Raw genomic sequence first — 27,972 nt, forward strand, 5'->3', positions numbered from 1 at the left:
GAGACGGGATTTCATCATATTGGCCAGGCTGATCTCGAACTCCTGACCTTGTGATCCACCTGCCTCGGCCTCCCAAAGTGCTGGGATTACAGGCATGAGCCACGGCGCCCGGCCTCGTTTTGCCTTTTCCTACACCATCCCCGTCACCCTGTCTGGCAGTGGTCATTTCCTTTCCTCTTTTTTCTCTAGTGTTCACCTCTTTCCCATCCTGTGAACCTGATGGTCACAGGAGCACAAGCACACACCACTGTTGTGCAGCTTTACTCCCCGGGGAGCCCCCCAGGCGAGGCTGGGGCAGGCGCAGGTGCCAGCTAAAGCACCACCCCCTCATCCCTCCCCACCCCAACCCAGCCACAGCTAAAACCACGGTGTAAGAAAAGGCCAAGATGGCGATGGCCCCAGATGTCAGACTAGAGTATCTGGAGGAAGTTGCCTCCGTCGTCCTAAAGTTCAAGCCGGACAAGTGGAGCAAGCTGATCGGCGCCGAGGAGAACATGGCCTTGTTCACAGAGTTCTTTGAAAAGCCCGACGTCCTGGTGCTGGTGCTGACGCTCAACGTGGCTGGCATGGTCATCCCCTGCCTGGGCTTCCCCGAGTCCCTCAAGTCCAAAGGGGTTTACTTTATCAAGAGAAAGCCCGAGAACATCACCAAGGACAACTACAAGGCCCAGCTCCTTTACGGCGACATCAGCCCCACGCCGGTGGACCAGCTGATCACGGTGGTGGAGGAGGTGAGTGCGTCCAGTGCGTCCAGGCTGGCGTCGGGGGTCTGGAGCACGGCCGACTTCCCAGGAGTGGCCTCGAGTCCTCCCGCTCAGCCTGTGGCCCCTGGGCCAGCGGCTGCCACAGTGCTGGGGACGGGGTGGAAATGCAGGTGCTCGGGCCCCGCCCACCCTGACCTGCTGACACAGACTTGCTTGCTTTTGGTTTCTTAATTTTGAGACAGGGTCTTGCTCTGCTGCCCAGGCTGGAGTGCAGTGGTGGCAGCACAGCTCACTGCAGCCTCAACTTCCTGAGCTCAACCGATCCTCCAGCCTCAGCCTCATGAGTACCTGGGACCCCAGGCACGCACCACCATGCCTGCCTAATTTTCGTGTTTTTTGGTAGAAATAGACATCACCAAAAAATAGCCTGTTGCCCAGGCTGGTCTCAGACTCCTGGGCTCAAGCAATCCTCCTGCCTCAGCCTCCCAAACTATTGGGATTACAGGTGTGAACCACCACACCTGGCCACAGACCTGCTTTCTAACGAGACCTCCAGCTGGTGCCCATGCCTTAAAGTGTGAGAAGCCCCATGCATCCCCTTTTTCTCTCTGGACAACGTTGGGACTGCTGTGCTGTCCTGGGTATAGTTGCTGCCTGTGTCCTGGGACGGTGTGGACTGAGTACCAGCAGATAGGTTTCCCCAATTTTGAGACTTATTTATTTATTTTTTTGAGATGGAGTCTCGCTCTGTCGCCTAGGCTATAGTGCAGTGGCGCGATCTCAGCTCACTGCAACTCCCACCTCTCAGGTCCCGGTTAAAGCGATTCTCCTGCCTCAGCCTCCCAAGTAGCTGGGACTACAGGCACACACCACCATGCCCAGCTAACTTTTGTATTTTTAGTAGAGACGGGGTTTCACCATGTTGGCCAGACTGATCTTGAACTCCTGACTTCATGATCCGCCTGCCTTAGCCTCCCAGAGTGCTGAGATTACAGGTGTGAGCCACCATGCCTGCCCAATTTTGAGACTTTGAGTTAAAAAAAAATGGAGTGTCATTTTATGTATTCTTCTGCTGTCACCCTCGGCAGGTGCTGTGTTGAGGGGGGGTCCCACACATTGGGGAGTCAGACCTCCAGAATGGGAGCGCCGCAGCTGGGAGTCGGACCTCCAGAATGGGAGCGCCTCAGCTGGGAGTCGGACCTCCAGAATGGGAGCGCCTCAGCTGGGAGTTGGGCCTCCAGAATGGGAGCACCTTAGCCTTCCTGGGCATTACCCTCCTCGTCTGCAGTACGGAAATCTGCGTGCTTGGCTTGTGCACCAGGCGTTTTCTCATGGTCCTGGATGCTGGAGGTTGAAGCCGAAGGTGCCAGCTGGGTTGGTTTTCCCCAAGGCCTCTCTCCTTGACTCGCAGATGGCTATTTTCTCCCCGTGTCCTCACGTGGTCGACCTTCTGTTCGCGTCTAATCTCCCTTCCTTGTAAGGACACCTGTCAGATTAGGGCTCAGCCTAGTAACCTAATTTTAACTACTCACCTCTTTTTTTTTGTTTTTTTGTTTTTTGAGATGAAGTTTTGTTCTGTTGCCTAGTCTGGAGTGCAACGGTGTGATCGTGACTCACTGCCACCTCTGCCTCCCGGGTTCAAATGATTCTCCTGGCTCAGCCTCCCAAGTAGCTGGGATTACAGGTTCATGCCACCATGCCCAGCTAATTTTTGTATTTGTAGTAGAGACAAGGTTTCACCATGTTGGCCAGGCTGGTCTCAAACTCTTGACCTCAGGAGATCCACCTGCCTCAGCCTCCCAAGTGCTGAGATTACAGGCGTGAGCCACCGTGCCTGGCCTTTACCTCTTTAAAGACCTTATCTCCAAATAGTCACATTCTGAAGTGCTGGGGGTTAGGGCTTCAGCAGATGGATTTACGGGACACAATTTGACCCATCACAGCCCTCCTGGGCATTTAGCAAAGTGTGTGTGCTATGGGCGCAAGAGCTTGGGGATGGCTTTGGCACCCCCAGGACAGGGCAGCTGGTATAAACTCCCCGACTGGTCCCACCTCCTTCTGGAAGAAGGACCCGGTTTTCCCAGAGCTTGAGACACAAGCTCTCTGGAATCACCCTCTGGGGGACCCAGCTCTGCGCAGTTGCTGAGCTAGTGAAGGTACAGGAGACAGAACCACAGAAGTGTTTCCTTTTAGGTCCTCTATTCTCTGTTAAACCAAAGCGAGAACGTGGACGGATGGCCCCAGGTGGTCTCGGAGGACATCGTGAAGCAGGTCCACAGGCTGAAGAACGAAATGTATGTGATGAGCGGCAAGATCAAAGGGAAAACCCTGCTGCCCATCCCGGAGCACCTGGGCGGCCTGGACGGCACGCCGGAGTCCACGGAGAGGTGCGCAGGCCTGGCTGCTTCCAGCCGCCGCTGGGTGGGGAAGTGGCGTCTGCTTGACCCCTCCGTGACGCCTTTTTTCTGGGCAGAGTGGCTTCATATGTTAAAGCCAGGGAGACACAGGGCAAGGTGGTATGTTACGGGGCGCTGACTCTGAAGGAGATGAAACCAGTGCAGGGAGGGAGCAGGCTTGGCAGCCCCCGGGACTCCGGCTCTGGCACCTGCCTCCTCACCCCACCCGGATCACACACGTGTGCCGGTCCAGTCACCACCCACCATGGCCAGAAAACAGGAGGCTCAGCTTTAAGACGCAGGATGGGGCGGTGAATGGGAGTGTGCGGGGCTCTCACAGGTACATGCGAGCAAGTACCTGTAGGGGCTGTGGTGACCCAGAGGCCCTGGGAAGCCCAAGGGACTCTAAGGTGGCCCCTGGCACCTGCCTTGCCACAATTTGCAACTGCCCTGATACATGAGACCCCCGTGACAATTCGTCCCGTACTGGCCTCACGTGGGCAAGTCCTCCATTGATCATTCACGAGGCGCCACGCACCATGCCCGGTGGTGGCGCCGGAGGAGCCATGTTGAATAGGGCTTAAATAGGGTTTTCTGGATTCTCTCCCTGTTCCTTGGAGGTGAGCGCCTCCCGGCACTGGCATCTCTGACCACAACCATTATTTCCCTGGGGTCTCTTCCTAGCTGGAGTCTTGGGAACTTCTTTCGCTCCCTGGGGTGGCTGGAGGCACCGGGGTCATGAGACCAGACGGTGCTGCTGCTGCTGCCGCTGCTGGTTTGGGATTGGTGGGGAGAAGGCTTCAGGGGAGAGCTCAGTGGGCCCCTGGTGTGTAACCACGAGAGCACTGCCCCAACCTTCTGCTGGGCAGGATCCCCTCTTCGCTGGACAACTCGCTCCTGCACGCCATCGAAACCATCATCATTGACTGGTCCCACCAGATCCGGGATGTGCTGAGCAAAGACTCGGCCCAGGCGCTGCTGGACGGGCTGCACCCCCTGCCCCGGGTGGAGTTTGAGTTCTGGGACACTCGGCTGATGAACCTCAAATGCATCCATGAGCAGGTACGGCCTCCTCACTCCTGTGGGGCGGCAGCCTCGTCCCAGCTGGGCAAACTGGCCGAGCTCTCGGCCTCCCAGCACCCACCCCCCAGGAGCCCTGAGGGCTCTGTCAACCTGCGGGAATTCTGCAGCCCCAGCCAGCCACAAGGTCAGGTGGGCCTCGCCTTAGGGTCTTCCAGGTCAATGAAAGGTGGGTCCTCTCTCCTCCTCAGCTAAACAGACCCAAAGTGAACAAGATCGTTGAGATCCTAGAGAAAGCCAAGAGCTGCTACTGGCCAGCCCTGCAAAACGTGTACACCAGTGTCACTGAAGGTGAGCCCATGGCCCCGCCTCGAGTCCCCCACAGAGCTGTTCGTGCCTCCCGGGAGGGCTGGGCCAGGCCTGTCCCCACCCCTAGGATGCTGGCCTCCCTCTGCAAGCAGCTTTCTCAGCCCCTCCATTTGACAAAGGCCCCGTTTCCTAAAGGAGCGGGTCTTGGCACACGGGGCCACCCGCATTGTTTGTGAGCAACCTCTGCTCTTAGCAGGGGATGCTCGTTCTTGTTCCGTGCAGGGCTGAAGGAAGCCAGTGACATTGTGCTCTATTTGAAGCCCCTACGGATCCTTCTGGAGGAGATGGAACAAACCGACTTCACGATGGTGCGCTGGCAAGGGAGAGCCCACTTTGTTGGTGGGGGAGGACCTTGTTTCTCGGAGGCACGTGGGGCTGTGGGCTTCCTGGCTGCCATCAGACGTGTGGGCCTGGAGAGTCGCCTCTCCTCTCCTCCTTGGGGACCCTCCCCTGGATGCCTGGCGAGAGCCATGGGAAGGGGAGGGCTGGGGCGCCGGGATAAGGTGCAGAGGCTGATCCCCTCCAGCACACCTGGGCCCCTCTCTCCCCAGCTCCCCACCTTCATCGCCAAGGTGCTGAACACCATCTGTCTCATCTGGGCCACCTCGGAGCACTACAACACGCCCGTCAGGATCATCATCATCCTGCAGGAGTTCTGCAACCAAATCATTGAGATGGTAGCCCACCACTGGCCCCAGGCCCCCTGGCCCCCAGCTCCCCTCCTTCCCCTCCCGGCTGGGACCTCTCCCTGGTTCACTCTGTTTTCCCCCTGCCAGTGTTCTCCAGCAGTTTGAAAGCAGGCCAAGATGTCAGCACCAGCCTTTTCAGGCCCCGAGCTGAGATGGAGCCCTCCTCGGGGCTACCTAGAGTTCTTCTAGGAGGGAATGGAGGGAGAAGAAGGGGAAGACAGGGATGGAGCAGACCTCCCCGGAGAGCCCCAGCACCCTGAGAGCCATCCAGTGCCTTGTGGGTTTCTCTAATCCTACATCAAACCATCTCCGTGTCCCTCAGCAGAGACTTCCTTTCCTTCTTCCTGTTCGTAAGCACCCGCCAGCCAGCACAGCATTTGAGCTAAAGGCTGCAACCCTGGGCCACCTCTGTCTATTAAAACCGTGCGTGTGGCCTCATCTGCAGGAGGGTGCTGGGGTCCCCTGTCCCTGGAGGGCCTCTTGCCATCTGCGACCCCATCCATTTATGCCACAGCCATAGCACAGGATGAGGGGCCGATGAGGGGAAGCAGCTCGGTCCCCCCAAAAACGGCCCAGCAGTGGGCAGATAAGAGGGCTTGTACCCAAGGGACACCCATGTGTAGGAACAGATCACAGGTCCTGCGGCCGGCGTGCCTGCACGTTGCCCCAAATGGCTTGTCAGAGCTTTGGATGTCTGTCTGCTCTTTTGCCCAGACACGAACCTTCCTGAGTCCGGAGGAGGTGCTGAAAGGCCTGCAAGGGGAAATCGAGGAAGTCCTGAGCGGCATCTCCCTGTCCGTGAACGTGCTGAAGGAGCTGTACCAGACGTACGACTTCTGCTGCATGAACATGAAGCTGTTCTTTAAGGTACCCCTTCCTTGCGGGGCGAGGGCCAAGGCGGAGACCAGAGCGAGTTCCTCTCTGCCCCAACCTCTGAGAAGGTGGGGACGTCTGAAACAAACTCGGCCTTGTCTCTCTTTCTCTCCTTTAAGGACAAAGAGCCTGTGCCTTGGGAATTCCCTTCTTCTCTTGCATTTTCCAGGATGAATTCCTTCTTCCACCGTGTCCAGACCATTGAGGTAAAGACAGAGTTTGGTGCATCTGACCTCCACTTCCCAGACTGCTCCTCCCCCAGGGCAGCTGCAGTACCCATCCCCACCCCGAAAGCACTCTCGGAGCCGTTAGCCAAGAATAAATGACCCATTTTGGATGCCCCTCCATTTAGGTCGCACCTTCTGTCACGAGCAGCTTACTCCTAAGTTAAACCACCACATCCAGGACACCTGGGGGCCAATAGCAGTCACTTAGTAGGACTAGATTTTTTTATTTTTTTGAGACAGTGTCTTGCTCTGTTGCCCAAGCTGGAGTGCAATGGCATGGTCTTGGCTCACTGCAACCTCCACTTCCGGGTTCACGTGATTCTCCTACCTCAGCCTCCCGAGTAGCTGGGATTACAGGCACCTGCCACCATGCCCTGCTAATTTATGTATTTTTCAGTAGAGACGGGTTTTCACCATGTTGGCCTGACTGGTCTTGAACTCCTGAACTTGTGATCTGTCCACCTCGGCCTCCCAAAGTGCTGGGATTACAGGTGTGAGCCACCGCGCCCGGCCATGGGACTAGATTATTACAGATGGAGACTTATGGAGGCCCCAGTGCAAGCACCATGTGGATACACGGAGTGACACACAGCAGATAAAAACCTAAAAATGCTGCATGGCCCAGCACGGTGGCTCACACCTGAAATCCCAGAACTCTGGGAGGCTGAGCGGGGAGGATCACTTGAGCTCAGAAGTTTGAGGCTGCAGTGAGCCATGCCTGTATCACTGCACTCCAGCCTGGGCGACAAAGTGAGACCCCGTTTCAAAAAAAAAAAGCTTTAAGGTGGTTTTCTCTGGGGCTCTGGAGATGTGGGAGGGCAAGCACATTTTGCCTTCTGTGTCTTCTGCATGGGGTAGCTTTTTAAAAATTTTGTGTGCATATAACCATAACTCACATCATTAAAAAGGGGGAAAATCATCCTGGAACCGCTGAGCACTGACTTTAGGGTGGACACCGTTGTCAGCGGCTGAAGAGAGGCCTGTCCAGTTCTCATCTACACCTCCTGGGAGGCAGGGGAGGGGAAGCCTGCTCAGGACTCCAAAACTGCAGTCAGAGTGCCAGCTCATGCCTGAAATCTCCCAGACCGAGAATGTGGAGGGTCACGGTCACATTTCTGGCCAAGGAGCTGTGGTTCCCACATGACCCATTCTGAATCAGAAGGAAGATTCTGGGCAGGAGGAGACTTTGGAGGTGGAGGAAATGGCTTTGCCGTCCACCCCCTGACAACAGGCCATGCCAGCCCCGTCTGTCCTCCGCGTTGGGTGGAGGAGCCAAGAGCTCCCGGCCCTTGGTGGCCTTGCCTCTCCTCGGGTGGCGTTGGCGTGTGGCCAGATGCTTCCTGGACGTGGAAGAATGGCATCAACCTCAGCACCAGTTCAGGGGCGTGATGGTAAGTCTGCAGGAGCTCCAGTCTAAACTCCCCCTGCACGGTGCCTGGTGCGTGCAGGGGCGCGGAAGAGCATCCGGGGAGCCTTGGAGATGTCGTTGGGGAAACAAGAACTGTACACACAGAACCAGCGAACGGGGTGGGCGTGAACGTGGCTAAAGCAAACACAAGCAGTGCAGGTGGGAGACGGGGCCTCTGGGAAGGAACGCATTGCTATGGGCCAAAATAGTCGGGGAGCGCGTCGGGGAGAGGGGACAGGAGCCACACCTGTGAGGAAGCGGAATTTCTGCACGCATGTCCATCCTGGCATCCCAGTTTCTTCTCGATCACCTTTGGGACGTGGCTCTCTGCGTGGGATGGTCTTCCAGGGAGCAGAAAATTTAACGCTTCACAACAGCGTCCGAAATCTTGCAGCACCATTCCACCTGCTTCCCACAGCGGAGAAAACGGAGGTCCCGGCAAAGTGTGACTTACTTAGAGATGTGTTTCGGCCAGTCTAGGGTCAGGACAGGATCCCAAACTTCATCCTCTCCAGCTCCTCCTCCTCCACACCTCATAGATAATTCACAGAACCCTTAAAGAACAACACAGACACAGAGCCTGTCCTCCCACCCCCACGATGGTGTCTTCTGGGGACATTTTGCTCCCCTGTTCCTCCTGGCTGCGGTCCGAGCTAGCTGTGTAACTGGACCTGTGAGTTTGCTTGTGAGGATGAATTGCCTAAGTGTGTGTTTCTCTCCTCTGCTAGGAACTCTATAAAACAGCGATTGAGTTTCTGAAGCTGGAGAAAATCGAGCTTGGGGGTGTGCGTGGGAACTTCCTTGGGAATCTGGTGACCCAGATCTACGGCGAGGTCTTTGAGCTGGTGAAGGTTTTTGCCGACTGCAAATACGATCCCTTGGACCCTGGAGACTCGGTAGGTCTCAGGCAGGGATGGATGAACTGGGCTCCGGGAGAACAGCACCCACCTCAGTGCCAGCTTAGGGGCGTGGTGGACGTGCCTGAGGAGTGGGGAGGGTACCAGGTGATCCCAACACTTGGAAAACCGTGCAGAGCAATCCCTGTGACAGTGAGCACATATGTTCAGCTGCGGCTCAGTCCTGAGTCATCTTGGTAGGGACGGGGGCTGCAGAGGGTGCCCATGGCTTGCTCTGCATGCTGATTACAAGGCTGATGTTTCCATTTGCTTTTAGAGTTTTGACCGTGATTATGCCAATTTTGAGATCAAAATCCAAGACCTGGATAGGAGGCTGGCCACGATCTTCTGCCAAGCGTTTGATGACTGCAGCTCTATCGAGTCCTCCGCAAAGGCAAGCGTGCGATGGGGACTCGGGTGACCTGGAGGCCGGCACTGTGGCGCTGGATTCGTGCTGAGAACGCTGGAGACCATCTCATCCTCTCCACGTAGAGCTGATGCCCAGGGAGGGAGGGTCCTTGCTCCTGTGCCTCGGAGCCAGTCAGCATGAACACCTGGTGTGGGTCCTGATGCTTCTTACTGCCACGTCTTAGAGGAAGAGGAGCAAGTGAGCGTGAGGTGGCATTCTTTTACTGATACTTCTTGTGCTCACTAAGAAAAAGGGGCCATTTATTCTTGATTCAGTTTTCCCTCTATTTGAAAGGAGTAGGAGTTACAGAGGCAAAGTTGCTGTAAAAATGAAATTCATACAGATTTTGGTCCACTGAGGTGAATGTATACAGTGACTTCATCCGTTCAGGCCATGATGGCAAATTGCTGTAGACCGGTGGCTTAAACAACAGACATTTCCTTTCTCTCAGTTCTGGAGGGTAGGAAGTCCAGCAGACTCGGGTCTGGGGAGGGTCTACCTCTGTTCCTAGACAATCGTCTTTTCATTTGGTCCTTACACGGCAGAAGGGGCAAGGGAGGTCTTTGGGGTCTCTATTTAGTTTTCGTTTTATGATTGATTGTTTTTTCTTGAGACAGAGCCTTGCTCTGTTGCCCAGGCTGGAGTGCAGTGGTGCAATCTCAGCTCACTGCAACCTCTGCCTCCTAGATTCAAGCGATTATCCTGCCTCAGCCTCCCTAGTAGCTAAATTACAGGCATTTGCCACCACATCCAGCTAATTTTTGCATTTTTACTAGAGATGGGATTTCGCCATGTTGGGCTGGTCTCAAACTCCTGACCTTAAGTGATCTGCCTGACTTGGCCTTCCAAGGTGCTGGGATTATAGGCATCAGCCACCATGCCTGGCCTAGTTTAAGTTTTTGTGGAGACAAGGTTTTGTTTTGGCCTCTCAAAGTGCTGGGATTACCAAACAAGGCTCCCTGCCTTGGCCTCCCAAAGTGCTTGGATAACAGATGTGGGCCACCGTGCCTGGCCTTTTATTTTTTTATTTTGGTAGAGACGGTGTCTTGCTATGTTGCCAGGGCTGGTCTCAAATTCTTGGACTTGAGTAATCCACCCACCTCAGCCTGGGATTATAGGGCACTCATCCTCTTCATAAGGCCCTACCCTCATGACCAAATCACCTCCCAAAAGCGATTCTTTTTTTTTTTTTTTTTTTTTTTGAGACAAAGTCTTGCTCTGTCACCCAGGCTGCAGTGCAATGGCGTGATCTCGTGCAGTGGCGTGATCTCGGTTCACTGCCATCTCCACCTCCCAGGTTCAAGCGGTTCTCCTGCCTCAGCCTCCCGAGTAGCTGGGATTACAGGCGTGCACCACCACGCCCAGCTCACTTTTGTATTTTTAGTAGAGACAGGGTTTCACTATGTTGGTCAGGCTGCTCTCAAACTCCTGACCTTGTGATCCGCCCACCTCGGCCTCTCAAAGTGGCCCCTGCGTCTGGCCAGACCTCGCTTTCTAATGTCATCACCTTGGGGGTGAGGATTTCAACACATGAATTGGGGGGAACAAAAACGCTGAGTCCAAAGCACACAGCCTTCAACTCCAAGAGGAAGGGAGGAAATGCCGCACTGTTCTTGGGAGCTGTCTCTGGGTCATGGGGCTAAGGCCGCTGTTTGTACTCTTCTGAGACTTCCAAGTTGTGTGCCTTAAGTGGATAGCACGTTATCATTAGAAAAAAAGAAATCCTATGAACAAAAGCATTTTAATAAACAGATCATAGAAAAGAGCTAAATCCCCTAGAAAACGTGTGCCTTAAGTGGATAGCACGTTATCATTAGAAAAAAAGAAATCCTATGAACAAAAGCATTTTAATAAATAGATCATAGAAAAGAGCTAAATCCCCTAGAAAACAGGCCAGGTGTGATGGCTCACGCCTGTAATCCCAGCACTTTGGGAGGCTGAGGAGGGCAGATCACCTGAGGTCAGGAGTTTGAGACCAGCCCGGCCAACATGGTGAAACCCCGTCTCTACTAAAAACATAAAAAATTAGCCAGACGTGGTGGTGGGCACCTGTAGTCCCAGCTACTCAGGAGGCTGAGGCCCAAGAATCGCTTGAACTCTGGAGGCGGAGGTTATGGTGAACCAAAATTGCGCCATTGCACTCCAGCCTGGGCAGCAGAGCATGACTGTCTCAAAAAACAAAAATCCAACAAACCCCCAGAAAACATCAAGTCAGGAGAAATACAAATGGGCAATACGTATCTATGTTCTAGGTGTGACTTCACGAGTACTCAGAAAAATGCAAGCTGTGAAACAGCAGCGGCCATTGTCCCCAGTCAAGTTGGTGAGGGTGGTGGGAAGCTAGACATTGTCATCACCGCATCACCAAGCTCCTGGGGTGGCTGCTGTGCAGTGCCAAACGCCAGCGCACTAATTTGCAGAGAGAACGTTTCATGGAGCAGCTTGGAATGCTCACACACACATCGCACCTCTCCCTGCAGGCAGACCTCTCAGCCCGCTTTCCCCAGGACTGTCCAGTTTTGAAGCTGGAATTCCCATGTCTTGGGATTGCTCTCGGGCCCCGGCAAATGCGGACCTTCACCCTGCCGTCAGAGGTGAACGAGAGCAGAAAGTCAGTCAGGAATGAAATGCCTAACCGGCATCAGCCTCTACATTTGTTTTATATTGTTGCCATAACAAACCACAGACTTAGGCCAGCGAGGTGGCTCACGCCTGTAATCCCAGCGCTTTGGGAAGATGCAGCGGGCGAATCTCTTGAGGACAGGAGTTCGAGACCAGCCTGGCCAACATGATGAAACCCCGTCTCTACTAAAAATACAAAAGTTAGCTGGGCGTGGTGGTGTTCACCTGTAATTTCAGCTACTCGGGAGGCTGAGGTAGGAGAATTGCTTGGAGCCGGGAGGCAAAGGTTGCGGTGAGCTGAGATCATGTCACTGCTCTCCAGTCTGGGCAACAGAGCAAGACTCTGTCTCAAAATAACAAACAAAAAATCACAGACTTTGTGGCTTAAGCCATAAAATTGTGTTACCTTACAGTTCTGTAGATCAGAAGCTCAGCTGTAGATCTTGCCCAGCTGACACCAGGTTGACGTCAGCAGCCTGGGCTCCTTTCTGGATACTCTAGGATAGAATCCATTTTCTTCTCTGTCTCTCTCTCTCTCTCTTTTTTTTTTTTGAGACAGAGTCTTGCTCCATCACCCAGGCTGGAGTGCAGTGAAACGATTACAGCTCACTGCAGCCTCGACCTCCCAGCCTCAAGTGATCCTCCCACCTTGGCCTCCCTAGTTGCTGGGACCACACGCAGGTGCCACCACGCATGCCTAATTTTTTATTTTTCATAGAGATGACGTCTCGCTATGTTGCCCAGGCTGGTCTTGAACTCCTGGCCTCAAGGGATCCCCCTACCTTGGCCTCCCAAAGTACTGGGATTACAGGCATGAGCCACCACACCTGGCCTGGATTCCATTTTCTTGTCCTTTTGGGGGATTGGCAGAATTAAGTTCCTTGCTGTTGTAGGACTGGGGTATGTGTTCCCTGTATCCTCACTGGCTCGTACCTAAGGACCATTATCAGCTTCTAGAGGCTGCCCCAAATCCTTAACTCATGGGCCCCTTCATCCATCTTTATAGGGGCCACTTGAGTCCCTCCAGTCCTGAAACCTCTCCTGCCTCTGCTCTCACTGATACATCTCTCTGACTGACTCTTCTGCCTCCCTCTTCCACTTTTAAGGGCTGTTGTGATTAGACTGAGCCCACGTGGACAGCCCAGAGTTCTGGGCTTGACTGTTTCCAGGGCCCCGATCTGAACCCCTGGTCAGACCAGCTCCCGTGACTGTGAAGGTGATCGGGTTGGCCTGGGCAGCCTGGGGGTGTGGTCATCTTTCAGGAGGATGTCAGGGCTGAGACCCCTGAGGACAAAGATTCTCCCCCACAGATGTCAGGAGGTTCTCTTCGCCTTTTGAACGTTCTTGCAAAAATGCAAATACAAGGGAATTTGAAGCTCTGCAAATGTAAGGATCAAGTGCGTCTTGGATGGAGTTAGTGTTCCAGGCAGAATATCGATGAATGCAAATTAATACAGCACCTCCTTGCTGTTGTTGAAACAATTATTCAATTATATCAAGATGAGGCTGACTTGATTCATACTTTACTCACGATTTATACCATCGCAATAGAGGCAGGCACAGGGAGAGAAAAACACAGCGCAGGCGAGCAGGAATTTCTAGCGGAGGACCTGCGCGGGGGTCAGTAGATGGAAAATTACTTAGAGGTGACAGCAGGGGTTGGGGGTTTCTGGCTAAACCCACTTCAGGATTCTTGCTGGAGGCAGGTTAGGGTAATCAGACATCCCCTGTGGGATGGTGGAGGATGGAGAACCTGATGAGAATCTTTGGTCAATGTTCCCTTCCTCGGAGGGCTCTTCCCCAGGTAGCTGCATCCCTGGTTGCAGGGTCCTCACTTTCTTCCTTGCGCTCCAAAGCCCCAGGCTGGTCTCTTCAGCAGCAGCCTGGCTTCCCTTCTCAGCACCTCCCTCGCATTCAGTTGTGTACTGATTTCTGTGTGTTGTCTTCCCAACTAGAATGTAAACTCCCTGAGGGCAGGCACTGGATTTGAGTTCCCTTAGAACTAAGCGTAGCACAGGGCAGGCACTTTTGAGTGTCTCCTGCAGTGCAGAACTGGCTCTCGCTGAGGGAGGCTGGTGGTTGTGGATGTTATCGGGAGGTGGTTTAGGTCTAGGGCGAGCCTTCCACATGGAGCCTCTGAAGGATAACACAAAAGCATTGGGCTGCCCCAGTGCAGAAGGGTCCCAGTGGAGCCAATCCTTTCATTTGGAAACCTCACATATGGGACTCCAGAATTAAAGATGGGGCACTGGCGCATGGGCCGGGCGGGTAGGCAGCTGGCTTCTGCGGCTCCTGCTCCCTAACACCAGCTCCACGGGAGGTGCTGTGACTCCCCGCTGCTGTGCCGACGAGGAAAATCAGAAAAATGAAGTAACTGGTCTCCCAGCCAGGGCTGGATGAGTCCCCCGAGTCTCGCTGGCCCCAAAGCCACGTGGAGATTTCAAACCCTACATCTAGTTTAGAACGACCTGAAGAGCAGATAAGGACCAGCACATGGATATGGGCTGAACCTCCACCGGACTTCACTGGAGGATCCAGCGGTGGGGACAGAGCTGGGTTGAGGAGTCCCACTTCATGAGCCCTCGGGGGCCCTAGGCTCCTACCCTGTGAGGAGCAGGAGGTCCTGGAAGAAACCCAATCCCCACCTCTGCAGAACCAGCCAGGGAGGAACAAATGCAGTCATCCTGCCCCAGGCTTTATTTTCCCCGACACCTGTTAGGATCAAGAGAGGCTTTTGTGCTCTAAAAGGATGAATCTCTTAAAAAATGTTAACTGTATGTTTATGCTCAACTCAAAACAAAGAAGAGGCGGGGGAGAAAGAACTCTGGTGACCCATTTCCATCTCCATCCTTGCGTGTTTCTCTTTGACCTTAGAACATGTCCCCTGGTTTGTCAGCCCTGTGCTCTAGTTAGGTCGGCCCCTGGGCGCCCTCCCTCCTGTCCCTTCCATCCCCTGCCCGTTCCCAAGTTAGTTCCCATTGTCGGCAACACACACGCAGCCAGGAAAGTTCTAGAGCGATTTTCCATGTGAGCTCCTCTTGGCAGTAAATAGAATTTGCTTCCTTTCCAGAAGTCTTTAAGCCAAAAACTACATAAACATGAAAGGCAGGAGAGAGAAATGGGAAGAGAGAGAGAAAAAAAATGCCGGGACGGGATGGTCATAAGCCATTTAGAGGAACTTTTTTTATTTCTTCCAATTGTCCCATTCAGTTCTTTGAAGAAATGAAGCTGTTGACCGCATACATCAGCAGGCGACCGTGGAGGAAGGGGGTAGCTGGCAGGACACCAGCGTTTCCGTGTCTGCCTGAGAGTCCACATCTGTTCCATTTGCACAACCCACAGTACAAATAGGTCCAAGGGCGACAAGAATTTTTTCCTAAGCCCAGGAGAAATCAGAATTTGGGTAAGGAAGATTTGAACAATTTTGAAAAATGCAATTAATGTAAAAATAACCACAATTGGCCGGGCACGGTGGCTCACGCTTGTAATCCCAGCACTTTAGGAGGCTGAGGCGGTTGGATCACGGGGTCGAGAGATTGAGACCGTCCTGGCCAACATGGTAAAACCCCGTCTCTACTAGAAATACAAAAAATTAGCTGGACGTGGTGGTGGACGTGTATAATCCCAGCTACTTGGGAGGCTGAGGCAGGAGAATCACTTGAACCCGGAAGGCGGAGGTTGCAGTGAGCCAAGATTGTGCCACTGCACTCCAGCCTGGGCGACAGAGTGAGACTCCATCTCAAAAAATAAATTGTTTAATTGTAGTTGTTTTTGGGGTTCTTTTGTTTGTTTTTTTCTGGAGACAGAGTTTCTGTTGCCCAGGCTGGAGTGCAATGGTGCAGTCTTAGCTCACTGCAGCCTTGACCTCTGGGGCTCAAGTAATCCACCCACCTCAGCACTCCTGAGTAGCTGGAACTATAAGCACATACTCAAAAGAATACAAAAAAATGGACCCAATTAATTTTGTGTATTCTTTGTGGCTTTTTGTACAAATAGGATTTTGCTATGTTGCCAGGCTGGTCTTGAACTCCTGGGCTCAAGTGATCCTCCTACCTCGGCCTCCCAAAGTGTTGGGATTATAGGTGTGAGCCGTGGTGCCCAGCCTGTTTTTTAATTGTGTAAATCTTCCTTACTAGAATTCTGATTTCTCCTGGGCTTAGAAAAAACTCTTGTAGCCCTTGGACCTGTTTGAACTGTGGGATTACAAGCCAAGTATTTGGGGACTCGGACTAAGTCAGCGGGACGAGCACAGAGGCATCCGCTGGGCCTGCTGACACGCACAGCGAGGGTCCGATGGGTTTTGTTTTGGCAAGGCGTGTGCTCTCTTGCTCCCGAAGGAGCCCATTTTGTCCACGGCCACAGGCTGGGGAAGGGGAGGGGACTCTGGTGAAGAGGCCTCCCCCTCCTTTCTCCCCAGCTCCTGTACATGTGTGGGGGCCTCCTGGAGCGGCCCCTGATTCTCGCCGAGGTGGTGCCCAGGTATTCGGTCATGCTGGAGCTGTTTGACGCTGAGCTGGACAACGCCAAGATCTTGTATGATGCCCAGATGGCGGCCTCCGAGGAGGGGAACATCCCCCCCATCCACAAAAACATGCCTCCTGTGGCCGGCCAGCTCAAGTGGAGCCTGGAGCTGCAGGAGAGGCTGGGGGTGTCCATGAAACACCTGAAGTACATCGAGCACCCGTGAGTCCAGCCCTGGGCTGCACCACCCCTCCTGTACCAATCCCTTACCTCCCTTTTCCCCTGTGCAGAAAAGGCCACGGGGAGGATGGGCTACTCTGCTTTGGCCTTGTCGGGTGTGAGATGTCACCTGGACATCCAGACAGAGAAGCTGGGTAGGCAGGTGGATATGGAAGTCTGGAAGTCATGAGAGGCTGGGGTTGGGGACGTAAATGTGGGAGCATCCATGCATAGATGGTGCTTGTAGGCGTGACATTGGGTGACATCCCACCTTATTCAGTTGAGCAAAAGCCCAGAAGAGACCCCATCCAATCTGCCCTCCTCCCCTGAACGCCTTCTCGGCGGGAGTGCTCAGGGGCAACCTGGCTGATTCCCCCGAGCACTTGCCCATCAGCCTGGTAGACGTGAAGACCACCCAGGCAGGAACAGGCCGAGGCTGTGTATGCAGTCAGCTGACATACTATCGTGTGTACTTGGCTGAGGCTCCTGGACAGCCAGGGACCAGGGAGGCTTCATGGTGGACCCCACGATGGCTGCAGGGGAGCCCCAGCTGGAGGCCTCGGCATGGGGAGGCCGGTGCAGCCGACCAGGAGTGGGGGTCTTCTTGCAGTCATTCGGGGGGCATATTTGCTTTCATCTGGTTGGCCCCAGGTTGGAAGGGAGAACAAAACTTGGAGCGGGCCTGGCCCTCACTCGTCCAGGGCTGCCTGTGGGGAGCTGGGTGCTGCGTGGGCTCTGGCCACTGCTCGTTTGGTTATTCAGTCTGTGAGCCTTGAGTAAATGAATGGCCGGCTGCTTTGGCAGCAACCATGAGACGCGCCGGAGAGGCCCCCCGATGTCCAGTGGGGCCCCAGCTTCCCGCTCAATTCCAGGGTCATGTCTGGCGTGGAGGCCAAGCTGATATACAAGAAGTATGACGAGATGATGGAGCTGCTGAGGCGCCACCGCGAGAAGGTCTACCAGCAGTGGGTGGTGGGCGTGGACCAGGACTGCCACTTCAACCTGGGGCAGCCGCTGATCCTGCGGGACACTGCGAGCAACCTCATCCATGTCAACTTCAGCAAAGCGGTGGGTGCCGGGAGCGGGGACCGTGTCAAAGGCTCCCCTGGGAGCCGGGGGAGGGGCTGCTAAGGCCCCCTCGGCACAGAGTTACGGAGGTCGATGTTTGTGTCATGGTTAGTCAAAAGCTTTACTTCCTTTTCTTTCTTTCTTTATTTTTTTGAGATGGAGTCTTGCTCTGTCGCCCAAGTTGGAGTGCCGTGGTGCTATCTGGCTCACTGCAACCTCCGTCTCCTGGGTTCAAGCAATTCTCCTGTCTCTGCCTCTCGAGTTGCTGGAATTACAGGCACCCGCCACTATGCCCAGCTAATTTTTGTATTTTTAGTAGAGACGGGGTTTCTCCATGTTGGCCAGACTGGTCACGAACTCCTGACCTTAGGTGATCCACCCGCCTCGGCCTCTCAAAGTGCTGGCATTACAGGTGTGAGCCACCGCGCCCAGCCCTAAAGCTTTACTTTCTAAGTACGTCCAGGGTGTATTTAAGACATGAGGCAAAGCAGGAGCATCTTTGACAATAGCTTCAATGAGTGTCTTCTTGAAAGCGTTCCTGAGGAAATGTCAATTTGAAATTGAAAAAAAAAAAAGTCTTTGCCGAATCTAGACGAATGCGCTGGCTGGTCAAGGCGGGCACGCTGGGGAGAATCCACGCTCGTGGGCTGTGGGCTGTGGGTTCCGAGGATAAAACCCAGAAAGTTCAGACAAACAGAGGATGGAACAGAATTCCTACAAGCACTGCCCCTAGAGCTGCCCAATCTGCAGCCGGGAGGGCAGGGAAACCAGAGATGTTTTTCTTTGGAAATCTTCCCATTCACTAAAATTCATTCTTTAATTCACTGAATACTGAGTACCTACTGTGTGTCTGTGCTTGGGATAAATTCATGAGCCAGAGAACCAGAGATCTCTGTCTGTCCTGCCCTCCTGGAGCTGACCTCCTAGCAGGAGGGCGGGGGCAGGGATGGTCAGTTAGCCTTGAGGAGGGAGCTGAGTGTGTAATACAGTAGGAGGTGGGAAGAGTTCCGCAGAAGGAGGGGCAGGCTGGGGGTGGGGCGGGGTAAGAAGATCGATAGAGCTGGTGGAAGGGGCAGGTACAATCCTAGATGTGAGCAGAGACCTGTGGGAGGTCAGAGTGCCACCAAGCAGAGATGGAGGGGACAGCCTTGGAGCAGAGTCCACGGCTGAAGCAAAGGCCAGGAGCGGCCAGGAGGGCAGGAGGGCAGGGGAGTGGGCAGAGGGGAGGTCGTAGGAGAAGAGGTGACAGGTGATGAGGAAGGGCCCCATGGACCACAGAGGGACTTGGGGTTTGGTTTGAGCAACATGGCACCCACCACAGCGTTTCAGGCAGAGGCGTGCCTCGATTAGGTTTCTGTTTGTAAGGGATCCCTCTCCACGCTGTGCGGTGCGTAGATTGAAGGGAGCTAGGGCTGGGAGAAAGAGCAGGAAAATCAGTTAAGAGCCTCTTGCCACAATCCAGGCAAGAGGTGACAGCTAGGAGATGGTGACTGGAACCAGAGTGGCAGCAGTGAAGATGGTGATGAATGACTGGACTTGATCTTAGTGCCGTGGAGACTCCTGGTGGGTTGGAAATGGAACATGATTGGAAGAGGGGAGTCAGTCCCAGGGTTTTGGGATCAGGTGACTAGAAGGGGAGAACTGCCATCAGTCAAGAGGGCAGCTGGAGGCGGCAGGTGGGGCAGACCACGGGGGAGGATGGGCTACTCTGCTTGTTGGGTGTGAGAGGTGACATCCAGACAGAGGAGCTGAGTAGACAGGTGGATACGGAAGTCTGGAAATCACGAGAGAGGTTGGGCTTGGAGACGTATATGTGGGAGCCATCCACTTGTAGATGGCACTTGTAGGCATGACACTGGGTGACATCCCACCTTGTTCAGTGGAGATGACAGATGGACTGGCTGGTCAAGGCAGCCATGACATTGGATGACGTCACACCTCATTCAACTGAGAGTCAATTGAGAAGGACCAAGCTCTGTGGCTCCCCATCATAGGCATCTGGAGATGATCGAAAGAGACTAATAATGGTGACCAGGCATGTCCAGTGTCCTGGAAGCCAGGAGGACACTGTGTACCCAGGAGGAAAGGGTGTCAGCTGCTGGGGGCTCCCATGAGATGAGGCCCATGACATGACCCATGGATTCAGCAACTGGGAGGTTGTCTCAACTATGAGAATAGCTTTGTGGACAGAAATACTGCTGGAAGGGATGTCTCTGTTGTTGATCTCTTGAGTTATAACCAGGTGAGAGGAGAGAGAATAGGGAAGTTCAGATCCTAGGGAGGACACAAGGAAAGCCCCGAAGTCTTACTCCAAACCATCTAGGGGTAGTGGGGAGGAGAGGACAGAGATAAGAAGATTAGGATAATGTCAGCCACCCATGTGATGATGATGATGTCATCCACCCGTGTGACGATGATGATGTCATCCACCCATGTGACGATGATGTCATCCACCTGTGTGACGATGATGATGTCATCCACCGTGTGATGATGATGTTATCCACCCATGTGACAATGATGATGTCATCCACCTGTGTGACGATGGTGATGTCATCCACCTGCGTGACGATGGTGATGTCATCCACCTGCGTGACGATGGTGATGTCATCCACCTGCGTGACGATGATGTCATCCACCTGTGTGGCGACGGTGATGTCATCCACTCGTGTGACGACGGTGATGTCATCTACCCGCGTGACGACGGTGATGTCATCCACTCGTGTGACGATGATGTCATCCACCCGTGTGACGATGATGCCATCCACTCGTGTGACGATGGTGATGTCATCCACCCGTGTGATGATATCAGCCACCCATGGTGATGATGACGATGTCAGCCACCCATGAGGGTGATGTCAGTGCTTTTTAGCTCTGTATCAGCCAGCAGGGTGAAAACATCCTGGTCCTGCCAGCATCACTGCCTCCCACCAACTTTGAGGTCCCTCAGGCTGTCAAAACATCCCAGGAGCAGACGTTCATTTCTGTTGCTGAACGCTGCACCGTTGATGTGACCTGCTCACATGTTCTCTGATCTTCATTTGTCATTTAGTTGGTAGCAGTTCTGAGAGAAGTCAAGTATTTGAATTTCCAGCAACAAAAAGAGATTCCAGACAGTGTGGAGAGTCTGTTCTCAGAGAACGAAACCTTCCGGAAGTTTGTGGGCAGCTTGGAGCTCATCGTTGGCTGGTATAACGAGGTGAGTGGGCGCTACGCCTGACATAGCTTTGTTTTATTTCTAGTATTATTTTTTTTTTGCCAAGTTTCAGTTTTTGTTTATAACTAATGCTAGTGTAAGATCTCCAAGTAGAGCAGAATGAAATGAGTGTATTTTAATATTCACACGTGGTTTCAGCCTCTCTTCATTATTCATGCAAATAGCAGCAAAGATGGTGATGACTCACAACAGCTGTTGATGGATGTGTTATTCCTCCTGGACTTTGGCTTGTTACATGATTTTTTTTTTTTTTATTGAGACAGTCTCGCTCTGTCGCCCAGACTGGAGTGCAGTGGCACAATCTCGGCTCACTGCAACCGCTGCCTCCTGAGTTCAAGCAATTCTCCTGACTCAGCCTCCCGAGTAGCTGGGATTACAGGCGTGCACCACCACACTCAGCCGGTGATGGTAAAAATACAAATAATTTTGTATTTTTGGTAGAGACGGGGTTTCACCACGTTGGCCAGGCTATTCTTGAACTCCTGACCCCAGGTGATCTGCCTGCCTCGGCCTCCCAGAGTGCTGGGATTACAGATGTGAGCCACCGTGCCCGGCCAGTTACATGATTCTTTATAGATCCCTTTATCCTCCTGAATATATTTTGGATAATATTAAAGTCATTCAACATTGCTTCCATGATTTCCATTAAAGTGAGGAGGACAGGATGGGCATTTCCTGGAACCCAAAATAGCATTATCATAAGGAAGCTGTGTGTGAGGGGCTGGGAGGTGACGGTCCCCGCTCAGCTCTTTGGTTCAAGAACTTCTTTTCGTGTTGACTACTGACATCCATCTGGTCTAGGGACCCGACAGAGTAATCACAAGAGGCTGATTGTGGAAGAACTTCCCAGTAATTCTTGGAGGTGGGGGGTGGTCCCATCTAGCAACACAGAGCTTGTTCAGAGCGTCTCCTTGCTGGCACGAGAGCCTGGAAACCGAGTCAGGAACCAGAGGGAATAACCTCATCCGTGTTCTTTTTTCTCTGTCTGCTTCCACTCGGCCAATTATTTCGAGTTGGTCCACATTGCCGCATGCAGCAGCGTTCTTTTTAAATTTCTGAGTAGTTTTATCGTGGAGAAGCAGTGTGTTGGATGGATACAGCACTATTTATCCATTCCTCTGTTGATGGACATTTGGGTTGTTTTCAGTTTTGGCTTTCACAAGTAACACTGCTGTGGACATCCCTGCACAATCAGAAGGGGCCCGGGGCCCGGAGAGTGTGGCTGTGGGGCTCAGTGAGCAGCCACCGGGCCTGCTCTCCTCCTACACACCCTTTCTTATGGACCCCAGTCATAGATCCTGGGAAGGGTGACCGTTTGTACCACACAAGCTTGGCCCCACTCCAAGCCGCAGCAGAGCGGGGCCAACGTGGACACTGTTCACTTCCTGTTGCTGCCGTAACAAATCACCACAAACTGAGTGGCTTCAAACAGCACGTACTTCCTGCCCTCTAGTTCTGGAGGTCAGAAGCCCTGAATCTGTTTCATTCTGCTGGAGACAAGGCGTCAGCTGGGTTGCCTCCTCCTGGAGGGTCAAGGGGATGGTCTGTCTCCTGGTCTTTTCCAGCATCTAGACGGTGCACTTTCCTGGGCTCATGACCGTTGTATTAGTCAGAGTCCTCCAGAGAAACAGAACCAATGAGATAGATAGATGGAAGGAGGGAGGGAGGGAGGGAGGGAGGCATGAATGGATAGATAGGTAGATAGGTAGATAGGCAAGCAGGTGGATGGATGGATAGACAGATATAGATATAGACATGTCTATTTGGAGATTTATCGTGAGGAATTGCCTCATGCAGTCATGGAGGTTAAGAAGTCTTACAGCCTGCCGTCTGGAAGTTGGAAACTCAGGAAAGTAGAGGTATCACTCACCCCGAGTCCAAAGCCTGAGAACCAGGGGAACAGATGGTGTAAATCGCAGTCCAAAGGCCGAAGAAGATGAGATGGCCCAGCTCGGGCCATGAGGCAGACACGAGGGCTGAATTCCTGTCTCCTCCACCTTCTGTTCCGTTCAGGCCCTCAACGATTGGACGAGACCCACCCATGTTGGGGAGGACAGTCTGCTTTCCTGAGCCCACCAATTCCAATGCTTATCTCATCCAGAAACACCCTCATGAGCACCCCAGAAACCGTGTTCAATCTGGGCACCCCGTGGCGCAGTACTGTCAACAGAATCAATCCTCACGGCCGTATTATTTCATGTTCAAAGCACATCACTCCAACTTCTGCTTCCGTCATCACACTGATGCCTTCTCTTTTGACCTTCCCTTTTTTTTTTTTTTAAGACAGAGTCTTGCTCTGTCACCCAGGCTGGAGTGCGGTGGTGTGATCTTGGCTCACTGCAACCTCCACCTCGTGGGTTCAAGTGATTCTTCTGCCTCAGCCTCCTGAGTAGCTGGGATTACCAGTGCCCATGACCATACCCTGCTAATTTTTGTATTTTTAGTACAGACGGGCTTTTACCATGTTGGCCAGGCTGGTCTCGAACTCCTGACCTCAGGCAATCCACTCGCCTTGGCCTCCCAAAGTGCTGGCATTACAGGTGTGAGCCACGGTGCCTGGCCTTGCCTCCCTCTTACAGGAATTCTTGAGATTGCCTTTGGCCTCCCTGGCCAATCCTGTGCACCCACATATTCAGCCGCCATCAAGATCCTGAGGCAATCACCCCTGCAAAGTCTCTTTGCCATGTAAGGTTATGGTCACAGCTTCCAGGGATTAGGGTGTGGACATCTTTGGGAGCCATAATTTCTCCTCCTATAGACCTAATCCAACAGGGGCCAACAAGATTCCCTCTCTTTCGAATCCTGGGAATTTGGAATTGGGTCCCAGAGAGGATGCATCAGTCAGATGCTGGTGAGCACAGGAGCGAATTGTATGGTCAGCTCCAGCCTCATCCACACCAGAGCCATGGAGGAGCAGAGAAACACGAGTGAGCAGGAATGCAGGCTGCAATAGGAATGGGGCAGGTGACCTGAGAGGTGCGGGCAAGGGACAAACCCCAAGGGATGAAGCAGGAGCCCTCACGTGAGCTTTCCAATGTGGGCTGTTGAATAGTAATCAGCAGGGTAGTTTAAACGGATCTCACCCCCGCCAGCTGTGTTCACTCTGGCAATTACAGTCATAATATTTAGCTACTTTTCTGGGCTAGTTACAGTGAGACAATACATCCCCCTCTCGAGTATCTGTGTAAGTTGTGGGCAAACCTGAAGCCCAGGCTTCACACAGGCAGGAGCACTCCCCTCCCCAGCAGCCCCAGCAGGGCTCCCTGGATTCTGATCACCAGGCGGCCCTACTGTCTTTATCCACGGTCCATTCATTAGAAACACCACGCCTTTTTCTGGCTGGCTAATGAGTTCACATTCTCTGTAGGGACATGGATGAATCTGGAAACCATCATTCTCAGCAAACTGACACAAGAACAGAAAACCAAATACTGCATGTTTGCGCTCATAGGCGGGTGTTGAACAATGAGAACACATGAGCACTGGGAGGGGAGCATCACACACTGGGGTCTGTTGGTTGGGGGAGCTAGCGGAGGGACAGCTGTGGGTGGGGAGGTTGGGGAGGGATAACGTGGGGAGAAATGCCAGATATAGGTGACGGGGGATGGAGGCAGCAAACCACCTTGCCATGTATGGACCTATGCAACAATCCTGCATGAGCTGCACATGTACCCCAGAACCTAAAGTACAGTTTAAAAAAAATTCTGTCTAAAGAGCTCCCTTCATGAACTCCAGGTGAGGTAGGAACACCAGGCGTGATTTAGTCACACACTGAAGAGGTGTGTTCTGAGATTCTCTCACGTAGGGTGTAGTCTCAGAGCAAAGCTCCGTGATTGGGAAGAGACCACTGTCCTTGTCACTAACAACCCAACCCTGGTGGGCAGAATCCTGCTACCCGTCCCCTTGCTTTGTAATCTTGGGGATGCATCCTTGTCTTCTGTCTGGTTTTCATCCAGTAACTGCCCTTACACTACATCTCTCTGCCCTACCCATTTATCCTAAAAGGTAATTGTAAGGTTTGTTCTTGGGTTCTTGCCGCATTTAAAATGAAGAAACTGAGGCCAGCACGAAAATAATCCAATGCGAAGGAATTTATTCAGGCTCCCAGGTGAGATTCTGCGGTGCTGACAGGAGGGGCCAGAGAAGTCGCATGGACTCCTCTCAGACAGGGGGTTTTATACGGAGTAAGGGAGCTGGATTGGTTGTGGGAGAGCAGGACTGCTATTGGGTAAGTTACAAGCCTTTACCTAGGACTTGGCTTGTTGTTGGTTGGAATTACTTGGCTGCTATTGGTTGTTAAGACTCGGCTGCTATTGGTTGTTAAGACTTGGCTGCTATTGGTTGTTAAGACTCGGCTGCTATTGGTTGTTAAGAGGCTAGGGTTACCGCACCTTGTTTGCATACTGGGCTCTTTTAAGGGAAGGTCAGGCTGTGCAAGCATGGGAGAAGGGAAAAAACCTGAGCATGCCTGAGCTTGCCTGAGCTCGTCCTGGCTTGTCCAAGCTTTTGAAAAAGAAGAGGGGGGATGGTGTGTGTCCAAGCTCCCAGCGAGGCAACTGGCCTTACATTCCGACCTTTTGATGATAGATAGAGGGCGCCGCTCTTTCTGACTACTTCCTGCTGAATAGGGGCGAAGTAAGGGGGACAGGTCAGTTGTCTGGTGCCTCGACCGAGACGTGGACAAAGGGGTGAAGCAGCATTTGGCTAACAGCAACTCGTCCAATTTCTCACATATGAGCTTGTAGGAACCTGAGAAGAAAAGGGGCCATTAATAATAGCAAACGGGGGGTGTGTGTCCAAGCTCATGGCGAGGCAACCGACCTTACAGTAATGGTCAGAAAACATTCAAAGGCATGGGTGTGGGTACACTATTTAACCTATCAAAATGGTCCGGGTGCAGTGACTCATCCCTGTAATCCCAGCACTTTGGGAGGCTGAGGCAGGCAGATCACTTGAGGTCAGGAGTTTGAGACCAGCCTGACCAACATGGTGAAACCCCACCTCTACTAAAAATACAAAAATTAGCCGGGCATGGTGGTGGGCACCTGTAGTCCCAGTTACCCAGGAAGCTGAGACAGGAAAATCGCTTTAACCTGGAAAGCAGAGATTGCAGTGAGCTAAGGTCATGCCACTGCACTCCAGCATGGGCAGCAGATTGAGACTCCGTCTCAAAAAAATAAAGTACCAAAATGTATGTGAAGAATGATTCTGAATGGCAGATCATCAGCGTGTAGTTTGTGCTTCTGATTCCATACTTCATGTAGAAGCGTCCTGAAGAAGTTATAAAACAAGGTGTTGCTTGATACAGTCAGATTCCTGGGCTCAAATGGTGCTTTGTATTTAAGGGAATCATTTATAAAAACTCCCTTGTTTGTTCTGTTTTGTAAATTCATGTTTTCAAGCATTAATTTCTTAGAGTCGGGCAAACTGCATTAAAACCGTATAGAACCTATACTGTTTTATTTTATTTTTGGGACAGAGTCTCTGTTGTCCAGGCTGGAGTGCAGTGGTGCGATCTTGGTTCACTGCAACCTCCACCTCCTGGGTTCAAGTGATTCTTGTGCCTCAGCCTCCCGAGTAGGTGGGATTACAGGCGCACACCACCACACAGGGCTAATTTTTGTATTTTTAAGAGAGACAAGATTTCACCATGTTGGCCAGGTTGGTCTTGAACTCCTGTGATCTGCCTGCCTCGGCCACCCAAAGTGAGAACCTACACTATTGTTAACACTGATCCATTAACAACTTGAATAGCTTCTCTGCAAATCCTGGGTTTTCTGTTGTATAACTAGACTTCGGGCTTTAGGCTGGGCACCATGACTCACACGTGTAATCCCAGGACTTTGGGAGACTGAGGTGGGAAGATGGCTTGAGCTCAGGAGTTTGAGACCTGCCTGGGTAACATAGCAAGACTCCATCTCTACATTTTATAAAATAGAAAAAAAGGTTTTGAGCTTTAGAGTCATGGCCAGGGGAAAGGGTCTGAGCCCAGAAATGCTCAGTGATCCATGTGTATTTCTGTGGCTTAGAATCATAAAAAGAAACCAAATACAAAAAGTTTGGGATTATGTACTAAGGACTTATGTATTAAAAGTAACGGTAAAGATGGCAGTTACTTTCACACCAACCTACACATAGTTAATTCCTAATTAGCCATGGTATGGGCTAGAAAGGAATACTGTAATGTAAAAACAGTAACTGTGTACATAAATCCTCAGTGATAAAAGTCATTCTAAAAGTTGGAGTGTCCTGAAATAAGATTTCCAAACAAAAAACATTAATCATCATTGGCTTGGTTGGTGTATTAGGCTGTTATTATATTGCTATAAAGAAATAACTGACTCCTGTAATCCCAGCACTTTGGGAGGGTGAGGTGGGCGGATCACTTGAGTTCAGGAGTTCAAGACCAGCCTGGCCAACATGGTGAAACCCCATGTCTACTAAAAGTACAAAAATTAGCCAGGTGTGGTGGCGGGCGCCTATAGTCCCAGTTACTGGGGAGGCTGAGGCAGGAGAATTGCTTGAACCTGGGAGGCAGAGGGTGCAGTGAGCTGAGATTACGCCATTGCACTTGAGCCTGGGTAACAGAGCAAGACTTTATCTGAAGAAAAAAAAAAACTGAGACCGGGTAATTTATAAAGAAAAGAGTTTTAACTGGCTCATGGCTCTGCAGGCTGCAGAGGAGCATGGTAGCTTCTGTTTCTGAGGGGACCTCGGGAAACTTGGAACTGTGGCAGAAGGAGAAGGGGAAGCAGGAGCCAGGATCGAGAGAGGTGGCGGAGGCGCTACCCATGTTGAAAAACCAGATTTGATGAGAACTCATTCGTGATCCCAAGGACGGCATCAAGGGGTGGTGCTGAACGATTCGTGAGATCATCATCCCCGCGATCTGGTCACCTCCCATGAGGCCCCACCTCCAAAACTGGGGATTATAATTCAACATGAGACCTGAGTGGGGTCTCCAGTTGGTACTGAGGAGTAAAGGCCCTTCCCAGAGAACAATTTAACATCTGGTTGGGTTCGGAACAAAACCCGTAACCTCTGTTTTGCAGATAAAGACTACAGGGAAGGCAGCAGAGTATCTACTAATCAAGTCAGAATTGGAAGCAATCGATGTCAAATTATTGCGCGCTGAAACGACGTTATTCTGGAATGGCGAAGGTACCGCATGATGCGGGGGGGCACATTCCTCCTGCCTCAGGTTAAACTTGAGGGCCCGACCTGCCCAGCATCTGTCCCCAAACACTGCTGGAGTGGCCACTTCTGCCTCCTGGCTGCATGGATCTGCTTTAACTATCAGGGGGCTAAAGGCGAGTTACTTCCATCTGTTTGCCCAGGCCAGCAAAAGCCCATCTGTGTCATTTACAAATGGAATCAGGCAAAGACTCCCTGGGAAC

General features: G+C 52.5%; 1 protein-coding gene across 1 annotated transcript in view; it reads left to right on the plus strand.

Annotated features, from left to right (window-relative positions):
* Positions 1-386: 386 nt before the first annotated feature.
* Positions 387-27,972, plus strand: part of DNAH17 (dynein axonemal heavy chain 17) — a 169,318-nt gene continuing 141,732 nt past the window's right edge. The window contains exons 1-14 of the mRNA XM_064369408.1: positions 387-731; positions 2,898-3,091; positions 3,970-4,162; positions 4,372-4,471; positions 4,712-4,797; positions 5,041-5,166; positions 5,893-6,045; positions 6,171-6,257; positions 8,415-8,582; positions 8,860-8,976; positions 16,031-16,296; positions 17,166-17,361; positions 20,411-20,557; positions 27,628-27,736. Coding sequence (XP_064225478.1) covers positions 387-731; positions 2,898-3,091; positions 3,970-4,162; positions 4,372-4,471; positions 4,712-4,797; positions 5,041-5,166; positions 5,893-6,045; positions 6,171-6,257; positions 8,415-8,582; positions 8,860-8,976; positions 16,031-16,296; positions 17,166-17,361; positions 20,411-20,557; positions 27,628-27,736 — 2,287 coding nt within the window. The remainder of the gene's footprint in view (positions 732-2,897; positions 3,092-3,969; positions 4,163-4,371; positions 4,472-4,711; positions 4,798-5,040; positions 5,167-5,892; positions 6,046-6,170; positions 6,258-8,414; positions 8,583-8,859; positions 8,977-16,030; positions 16,297-17,165; positions 17,362-20,410; positions 20,558-27,627; positions 27,737-27,972) is intronic.

This window comes from Aotus nancymaae, unplaced genomic scaffold (assembly GCF_030222135.1).
Source record: "Aotus nancymaae isolate 86718 unplaced genomic scaffold, 86718_ANA_hifiasm-v0.15.2.pri h1tg000089l, whole genome shotgun sequence".
Lineage (NCBI taxonomy): Eukaryota > Metazoa > Chordata > Mammalia > Primates > Aotidae > Aotus > Aotus nancymaae.